General features: G+C 45.0%; 1 protein-coding gene across 1 annotated transcript in view; it reads left to right on the top strand.

Moving 5' to 3' along the window:
* The first annotated feature begins 1,071 nt into the window (after positions 1-1,071).
* LOC149282005 (proteasome activator complex subunit 3-like) overlaps positions 1,072-10,167 on the top strand; it is a 55,529-nt gene continuing 46,433 nt past the window's right edge. The window contains exons 1-2 of the mRNA XM_089498656.1: positions 1,072-1,113; positions 2,846-2,878. Coding sequence (XP_089354782.1) covers positions 1,072-1,113; positions 2,846-2,878 — 75 coding nt within the window. The remainder of the gene's footprint in view (positions 1,114-2,845; positions 2,879-10,167) is intronic.

Here is a 10,167-nt window from a genome sequence, read left to right as displayed (position 1 = left end):
ATGTCTAGTGGGGGCAGCCGGTGAACGTCTGTGTGATGCACAGACAAACTTCTTTCGCTGGAGCTTCTATGACTGACCACCGGATGGTCATGTGACGCCGGGGCTCCATTACAGAAGACCCAGCGGAAGTGGAGGGCAGTAGCGGAGGTTGTCTGCGCGCATCACACAGACGCCCACCGGCTGCTATAGAGAAGGATCCAGGTGCCTTGCAGCGCTGCGGCGGGTCTTCCTCTCTGACAGCCGGGGCTTCTATGGTGGAGCACCGGAAAGGTCATGTGACGCCGGTTCTCCATCATAGAAGTCCCGGCGGAAGTGGAGGGAAGTAGTGAAGGATGTTTGCGCGCATCACACAGACGTCCACCGGCTGCCAGAGAGAAGGATCCAGATCTTAGTGTTTATTTTTGGTCAGATTATAAGACGAGGGGTATTTTTCAGAGCATTTGCTGTGGAAAAACCCTCATCTTATATTCGATAAAATCTATTCAACTAATTGATAATTAAATTCTTGGCAACAATTTTCATTATTGATTGTATCGATTAGTATTGCTTCAGACCTGAAGTAGAGAGGATAACTTTGGAAAGCTTGTCTTTTAAATATTATCTTAGTCCAATAAAAAAGGTATTACTGCAATACTGTTTTTTTTTACATTGTATACTATATCTTGCAAAGGTAATTTTAAATGGCTCAAGCCGTTGATGGTTAAAGACTTGATCGGTGAAATAGAGCAAGAGGTTATGTATACAAATCAGCTTTCAATATAAGTAAAACGCTTAGGGTCGGTACTTTATGATGATACACACTGAAGTCAGAGAGACAAAAGGCAAAAAGCTGAATGTATGGGGCATTACACAAAAACGATGCATGCGTTCCTGCAGCCATGTATTGCAATCATTTAGTTATGTCTTATCTATCGATAGGTTATCAGGAATTGGCAAAGAACGTGATTGGTACCGTCCACCGGGAGGTGTATGTAACTCCACGGCGCAGTTCTTCTGACGTCACTTCCGGAACTGTAATATCACATAGCCGGTGTGGGCTACCAGCATTAAACTGACTGTGTTGACTTCGCCATGTCTTCTCTGCTGAAAGTAGATCAGGAGCTCAAAAAAAAGGTTAGAAGCAAGGCAAATTTGAACGTTGGCTCTATGAATTCTGCTAAAATTATCGGACCTGGCGAGAGAGCAACAATAGATGGTTATCAGGCAGTATATTTTTTAAGGGCCTGGGGGAATGCGTGGGGAGAGCGCGCATGTTAGAGAATCCGTCTAGCACGTTTGGTGCGGCGTTGTAGTCCCATGTGCCCGTGTAGATATGTAATCGTTGTGGAGTAAAGAATGGTGTGCCTTTACTAACACTCCATGTGTCTGCTACTGCTCTGGTAGTTGTCGGTCCTTCTTAAAGACTGTATAACTCTGCGAGTGGCAGTGTTGGTATACGGATGGCTAAGTCTGGGTATGATGGGATTCAGAACAGTGGTGTACACGTGTTGCATAAGATGGAGAGGCACGGTCTCCGTGTGGCATGTTTTGCTGTTAATTTTATTCTGACTTCTGGTTTTTAATGATACGAGAACACATTTTACAAGTCTGCACGTTTGCAACAGATAATTGACCTTGGTGTTTTACTTTTTAATATGTAGATATGTAAAATTTTATCCAGTTTTTGCTGACAGGCTATCAATTTCTTTACTCTGGAAGACTGAATTATTTGTGTTTGGTGAAGAGCCACCTATCCCTATGCATTATCAAGTGACATTTCCTTGTGTGAGGGTCTAAGTATGTCCTGCATAGTTCACAGACCAACGATGCTGAGACCTTGTTACAGGAAAAGCTAGCTAGCTAGGGTCTGACTTTAATAATGTATGGTTTTGTTCTCTGTAGTAAATCAATCCCGCTGTCTTCAAGCTTTGCACAAAACATTTTCTTATACCCCCTATATCCTTGTCTTAAAATCCATGTGTGAAAGGCCGCTTAAAAAGGTAGAACAGCCCCCAGCAAACCTGTGTTATGTCAAGTCCCATCTCTGAACAGAAGATCCCCTTAATCAGCATCTTAAGATGTTATCTTGCTAACTTGGTATCACACCAAAGGTTGATTGGGAGGCTGGTAGATAGTCCAGTTAGTGTGTCTCTTCTATTCATCCTATATGAAGCTTCTTCTGTGGCTGCCAACCAGTAAAGACTGATGTTACTGTGCTGCCTCCAACTCCTCTTTGCTGTTGCAGTAGATTGACGATTTTCATAATCTATTATCAATTTTATCGATTCGTTATTGCAGGTCTGTTAAAATCAGGTCTGTGAGGTAGGCATATGGAATTCAATCCATGCATTTTCAATACTAGGCAGGGGTAGGTGTTTTCATCTTCAGAGATGGTGTTACAACACAAAGGTCTACAAGATATAACTGCCTCTCACCTTTTTCTGGCTCACTGTTTAATTATATACATGTGCTGCTGGTCGATTGGGAAAAATACCTGTAAATTTCCTTTAGGTAGCAATCAAAATATTTCCCTTGCATGTTTACTTTTAATTTGTATTTACATTAATGTTAGGTGTTTATCATCTTTATGTAAAGCTAGGGATTTTGGTGTAGTTCTGTCTTTTTGTCCTACCTCATGGGGGGGGGGGGTCACCTAATCTTAAATGCTGACTGTAAATGAAAGGGAATATACAGGTAAGAAAATGTTACATTTCGTTAAAGGAAATGTGTAGACTAAAATTACGAGCACATTTTTGTTTTACACTCATTTTGGGAAATGGCAAGCAAGCCCACGGAAGAGGCCTTATTTTGCCCTCTTTCTTTTGGGGTCATGTTTAACGCTTTTTTGTTTTTTTTTCCCTTTTAGGTCGATTGTTTCAGAGAGAGAATAACAAGTGAGGTATGAACATTATCACAGATCAGTGGTTTTTTTTGTTTTGGCAAATCAGTGTTTGTACTTATCTTTGTTATTACAAAGTAATAAACCTCCAAATCGGCAAAATAGTAATAATGAGGCATTTACTTTTACTAACGGTGCTTGTAGCAGAGTATTCAGTTTTCATAAGCATGTGCTTTGAAAACATGTAACTAGGGCTGCAACTAACGATTATTTTAATAATCGATTAGTTGGCCGATTATTTTGTCGATTAATCGATTAATCGGATAAAAAAAATACATTATTTTAAATTGAAGAAAAATTGCAATAAAAAACGTACAATTTACACTTTCATCTCTTTATTGCAATGGCCTCTCTATTCACCTTCTTATTTTACTGACATAATAATAAAAGCTACAAGAACCCAAACACAGTGCTTCTCAAACTAGGTTTAAATACAAAGTTATTAGTAAATATTCATATGTTAACTATTTTTCATATTTAATAAAAACTGAGAAAAAAGCCTTGTTTAAATTTTTTTATTTACCAAACTGCCCCTAGTTATGCACATCTGACCCCCAGCTTGCCACTCTGCCCCCATTTATGCCTTATACCTCTTATATGCCAGATTCCACTGTGCCCCCTGATATGCCTTATACTCCTTATATGCCAGTGATATGCAACTGAGCCCCCTGATATACCTTTTACCCCCAGATTTGTTTTATGCCCCCCTGATATGCCTAATATCGATATGCCTTATACCCCCTATATGCCACTGAGCCCCCTGATATACCTTTTACCCCCAGATATGTTTATGCCCCCCTGATATGCCTAATATCCATATGCCTTATACCCCCTATATGCCCTAAAAATTCATAATACCCCCCATACACCACTATAACTCACCCATACACCACTCTGGCCCCTCCCCTCCCATACACCACTCTGGCTCCTCCCCCTCTCATACACCACTCTGGCTCCTCCCCCCTCTCATACTCCACTCTGCCTCCTCCCCCCTCCCATACACCACGCTGCCTCCTCCCCCGCCCATACATCACTTTGGCTCCTCCCCTCCCATATATCACTTTGCCTCCTCCCCCTCCCATATACCACTCTGCCTCCTCCCCTCCCATACATCACTTTGGCTCCTCCCCCTCCCATACTCCACTCTGCCTCCTCCCATACACCACTCTGGCTCCTCCCCCTCCCATACTCCACTCTGGCTCCTCCCATACTCCACTCTGCCTCCTCCCATACATCACGTTGGCTCCTCCCCCTCCCATACATCACTTTGCCTCCTCCCCCCTCCCATACTCCACTCTGCCTCCTGTGAACCTCCGTTTCTGACAAGACACCAGGGAGCCGGGTAGAGAGGCAGAGTGGCGTATGAGAGGGGGAGGAGCCAGAGTGGTGTATTGGAGGGTGGCTCCCATACACCCCTCTGACTCCTCCCCCTCCCATACACCGCTCTGCCTCTCTACCCGGCTCCGTTACTGAAGGCACTTTCCCTGCAGCTTCATAGAAGCCTCAGTGTAAGTGAAGGGCAGTAACGGAGTCTGTCTGTGCGATGCAGACCCTCACCGGCTATCAGAGAGGATGATTCTCTGTCAGCCGGTGGGGGTCTGCATCGCACAGACAGACTCCGTTACTGCCCTTCACTTACACTGAGGCTTCTATGAAGCTGCAGGGAAAGTGCCTGTCAGTAACGGTGCCGGGTAGAGAGGCAGAGTGATGTATGGGAGGGGGAGGAGTCAGATGGGAGGGGGAGAGACGGAAGTGAGAGACCGGCCGACAGTGAGGAGAATCCAGGTCCCCTGCAGCATTGCGGGGGATCTGGATTCCGGTGTTATAATCCGATCTCTGTTTGAGGTCGGATTATATAAGGAGAGGAGTTTTTCAGAGCATTTGCTCTGAAAAAAAAACCTCTTTTTATAATCGATAAAAATCGATCTGATTAATCGATGATGAAATTCGTTGACAACGATTTTCATTATCGATTATCGATTTTATCGATTAGTTGTTTCAGCCCTACATGTAACAGCAATGTCAATTGGCCCACACTAGTGTGACCAGGTTGTTCTTGAAAACAACCACGAACATAGCAAATCAACTTGCATAATGATATATAAACGTATTATAAAAACAAAATTAACTCCCTTCTTATAGAGTGCAGCTACTGGCCCACACTCAAATTATATTATTTTCAGCAAACTGAAAATGTAAAAGAAAAAAGAGAGAAAAAAAAAAAACACCTTTTCCTTCGATATGTACTGGTTATACCTTGAATGGACATCCCAGCAATCTCTGATCTACCCCAAATAAATAATTAATACATCTACTTATCAGTACCAGAGAACCAAGTTTTCCTAAATATGGTGGGGCTCCCAAAAAGACACAAAATATTAGCATACTTTTAAATTTCTTTGAAACCCAAAAAACTAATTAAAACAATCAATATTCTCTAATATGTACAAAAAACCCTGGTATAATGGCATAACTCTATAGTGTATTTTCTATTACTTGGAGTGCATTTAATTGACAAATTTCACCTGTTCAGTCTGTAAAGTTGCAATTTGTAGGAATGGAAATGCACAAGTCTAATGTTAAGTTATTGTGTAAATATATATGACTTGACCTTTCCAGTGCATGAGGCTCTAAAGACCATCATTACAGATAAGTGGAATACACCAGAGAGAAAGTTAAGTGACTCTTCACGTTCCCAGTGGACTTATCTGAGGTATGCATGTCTCCAAAGATTGATTGTACCACTGGCAAAGGCCACCAGAAGATCAGATATCCCTGTGGGAGATTCATACCATTTTCCTGATTCTGTGGACAGGAAAGCAGAAGGGGCAGCTAAGAGAGCATTTGAGACCTCTACCGCTATTTTTGAGCCTGGCATTGCAGCTGCTTCTGTTGCTAGAGCGATGCGGTTGAGGCTGCAACAAGTGGAAGAGGACATCTTGGGAGTTGCTGGGGTGGAAGGCATCCCCTGGAGCTTTTCAGACACCAAGAGTGCTGCCTGACTTTTTGTGATACAGCTATAGAATCCGTCTGCGTGGCAGCCAGAGCCTCTTCCCTATCAGGTGAGCTTTCTGGTTAGAATCCTGGTCTACGGATAGTGCTTCCAAACATCTGTGTGGCATCCCCTTCTCAGGCAAATAATTATTTGAACAGGAACCGGAGATTCTTCTTGAGAAGGCCACGGGTGACGAGCATTTTTTACTCAAGAGAAAACCTCTGGCTCAGTTTTGAACCCGTTTAAAACGTCAGGACTCAGTATGCAAGATCCTTGTTCTGATTTTGTGAGAGGCCATGTATCCCCAGAAGCAGATCAGTAGGGGACAGGCTGAAGGACTTTCTTAAGATGGTTGGGTTCTGGGGGTCATCTCCAGAGGGTACAGTCTGGAGCTTATAAGTATCCCCCCCCCCCCCTAGTGTTTCCAGGTGCCAGGCTCTTCAACATTTTATTCCAAGGTTTTGTAACGAAGAAGGCCCTGATTCTATTGCCCCCAGACCAAAGAGCAAGAGGCATCTACTATCAGGTCTTCACAATGCCAAAGGCTTCAGGTTAATCATAGACTTCAGGTTCCTGAACCGTATTCTTTACAAGAGATTTAAGATGGAATTGTTCGAATCTACCATAGAGATTATCTCCCTGGGAGATTTCTTGGCGACACACGATCTTCAGAACGCTTATCTTCATGCACCTATCCAAAAAGACTCCCTAAGTTTCCTGCATGTGGCCATTCCTTCTTCGGGGGTCTTCCGCTCCAAGGATCTTTACCAAGTCAGAAGGTACAGCCTTCCTGATAAGGTATAAATGTGGTCCCCTTTCTAGATGCTTGGCTACTAGCAGCAATGTCTTCAGATCGCTTATTCCATCACCCCTCTCTATTTCAGATCATACATTTTCAGAAGTCCCGTCTTCTGCCAAGTAGAAAAATCCCTTTTCATTATATGCACTTCTGTTTTTTTTCCATCGGAAGACACGGCCCATGATACATTCTGACTCATTTTGTCTTAAGAAAACACTGTTCCAGTCAGAGATTTCTAGTGCTCCTTCTAGGAAGGTGTGTGTTTCTAGCAAGAGTTAGCCATGCTCTCGACGGGCACCAGCCTGAGTGGTTGGGGTGCAACCCTGGAGGAAGACTTCCAATAAGGACTTTGGTCAGCACAACAGCAGTGCCTACACATGATTGTGTTGGAGCACTTAGCTCTCTGGAAAGACCTTTAGTCCTGGCAGAACAGATTACGAGGCAGTTTAGTGAAGATTCTGGCAGACAATGTTAGAGTCCTGGTGTTTTTTAACTAAACAAGGAGGAGCAAGGGGACCTACTACAGAGGATAGGGACCAAGAAGAATCTGCCCCACTGCTGTATTCATTCAAGGAAAAGAAAAGATCCCTGCAAACTTCCTTGGCAGAAGACCAGTTAGACATCGCCCTTATGGTTACAACAGTCAACAATAGGTTGAATTGTTTCTACTCCCTGTCAGCAGTGGACCATCCTGGGTGCCTTTTTCCTCTGCCTCTAATTGCCCGAATTCTAAGAAAGATCAAGAAAGGGGAATGTCTTGTAGCTCTGGATTGGCCCAAGAGCATTTGGTACCCGTAGCACGTCCCCCTGTCAGAGTCCCAGAAGATAAGAGATCAAGCTAGAGCCTGTTCTCCATCCAGATACCTCATACCTAAAGTTTACAGCATGGCTTCTGACAGGAAGAGGTTGCCAATACCTTTTTAATGTGGAGTAGGAAACAGATTACACATCTGATACAAGAGCTGGAATAATTTCTGTTTATGGGGCTCCATTAGTCCCCTCTAGCTAGATTACATTCACATTAGACAAATCTTGGACTTCCTGCAGTAAGTAAGGGATAATTTCCTATCACCTTGAAGCTGTCCATATTGCGGCCCTTAGTTTATTCCACCCTGGGTGAAGGCTAAGTGAACTATCTGCTGACTGCAGCCTTTCAGCCGATCACGGGTACCTTTCTGGAATCTGAATTTGGTCTTGACCTTCGCTCAGTTTAAAGCTTTGCAAGAAGTCTACCTCAGGATGCTTAACATCAGCCAGACGGGTAACAGAGATTCATGCAAAAAGTTCTTTCTCCTTTCCACCTAAATCAAGAAATTGTATGTTTTATGAAGTGATGGATGCTGGCTGTGGGCATGTACTGTATTTGCCCGAATATAGGCCGCACTTCCCCCGATGTGGGGCCTATATTCGGGGTCTACCGCGCGACGCCCCGGGACATGCAGTTCCGGGCGCCAGGCAGGCAGCAGGGTTAGGATACAGATCCCCCCCCCCGCAGGGGACCTGCATCCTATTCTCCGATATGCTCAGAGAGCCTCCCCTGCCAGCACTTCCCACAGGGGGCGTGCCGGCATGGGAGATTGTCTAAGCGCATCGCGCAGACGTTCACCGGCTGCGGCGATGCGCGCGTAAACAACCTCCGCTGCCGGCACGTCTGCATGATGTGCTTTAACAATCTCCCTTGCCGGGAATTCCCACGAGGGGAGTCCCGGCAAGGGAGATTGCTAAAGCACATCGTGCAGACGTGCCGGCAGCGGAGGTTGTTTATACACATCGCCACAGCTGGTGAACGTCCGCACGATGCGTTTTACCTCTGTCCCCAAGACTCACCAGAGCAGACTCCCGGGTGTCTTGCGGGGCCAGCGGGCGACATCTACGCAATATGCGTTGTGACAAACCCTGTAGCACGAGGGCCATACACATCACAGTTAGGGTTCTTAAGCACAGTCCTCTAGGGCAATCAGAGTCAGGAACAACAGTTTGAAGCAAAACAGTGCTTTATTTTTAATCGCTCAAACCCCAAAACCAAATCATAAAAACAAAACCTAGCTCCCAATTGGAGCCCTCTCTAACTGAACTATGCTGGTCCAGACTGACCAGCCTACTCACCCACTACCTCAACCTCCCAGCCAGACCCACCTACGCCAGGCTCTGGAAAACCTCCCCCAGACAACACACAAAATGTCCAGGCAGGTATTGCCTCACTTGGCTCCGGGATGGTCCTCTTGTGCAGGCCTCACAGAAATCCCGTACTGGATCCTGCAGACTTCTAGCCTCCTGGAAAAGCCGGCATGGATTTTCCACAGAATGGGAGAATGGAGCATTGGCCCACCCTGCTCTCCAATTGCTCCACCCCAGAGACCCATATGTATAATCTGCATAGCAGCTGTACTCAGATGCCATGTTAATCATCTCCCTGGGGTTCACAATCTCACAGCGTATACAACTTCTGGTACCGGCACATCTGCTGAGTGCCGGCACCGGAAGTTGTATAAGTCGGGGGCGGCAGAGTGGCAGCATATCTCGGGGGAGGGGGGGGCGGCAGAGTGGCAGCATATCTATTACAAAACGTTTTCTTTAAAAAAGCACCAAGCTTTTAGGGTGCGGCCTATATCCGAGCCAATACGGTAATTACCGTATTTGCTCTATTATAAGACGACCCCCCAAAATCTAAATATTAATTTAGGAAAAAAACAAAGCCTGAATATAAGACTACCCTATAGGAAAAAAAAGTTTTACCAGTAAATGTTAATTCATGTAAACAATTTTTTTCATATTTAATAAAAGCTATGATTGAGAAAAATATATATATTTCATTTTATTTGCCAACCTGCCCCCCCCCAGTTATGCACATCTGCCCCAAGAAATGCCTTATACCCCCTATTTGCCACTCTGCCCCATGATGTGCCTTTTAACCCTCTATATGCCACTCTGCCTCCAGAAATGTCTTATACCCTCCTATATGCCTCCCTGCCCCATGATATGCCTTTTAACCCCCTATATGCCAGAGGGGTTAAAAGGCATATAGGGGGTTAAAAGGCATTTCTGGAGGTATAACTGCTAACAGCAATCACACTCCTATCAAGCCAAGGCAGCCAGTACATGCTGGAACCTGGGGATGATAGGAGTGTGAGTACAGCCTCCCTATGCCATGCTACCACCACCACCCCCCTTACACATCCATGCTATCACACACACACTCATTCACAAACATTTAAATACTCATTCATTCCATTAATCACACATACTTCACACATTAATCACAAAAACCCTCCCCCACCCCCTTACCTGAACTGCAGATCTCTCACTCGAAGACTTCTGCAGGGGCCCGTCTGTGCGAGCAACTTCAACTTCCTCCCCCAGAGGAAGGAGGGGGGGAGGCAGAATTATGTGACACTCTGCTACTTTCCTGTTCTCCTGCTGCTAGAAGAGACGCTGCTCGCGACCAAAGTACCGGTAAGCAGCCTGGCCCCAGCGGACATTTTTTTGAGGTCTGTT

This window comes from Sceloporus occidentalis, unplaced genomic scaffold, assembly GCF_023333645.1.
Source record: "Sceloporus occidentalis isolate IW3139 unplaced genomic scaffold, rSceOcc1.0.p SCAF_124, whole genome shotgun sequence".
Lineage (NCBI taxonomy): Eukaryota > Metazoa > Chordata > Lepidosauria > Squamata > Phrynosomatidae > Sceloporus > Sceloporus occidentalis.
This window is presented reverse-complemented; position numbering and strand designations above follow the sequence as displayed.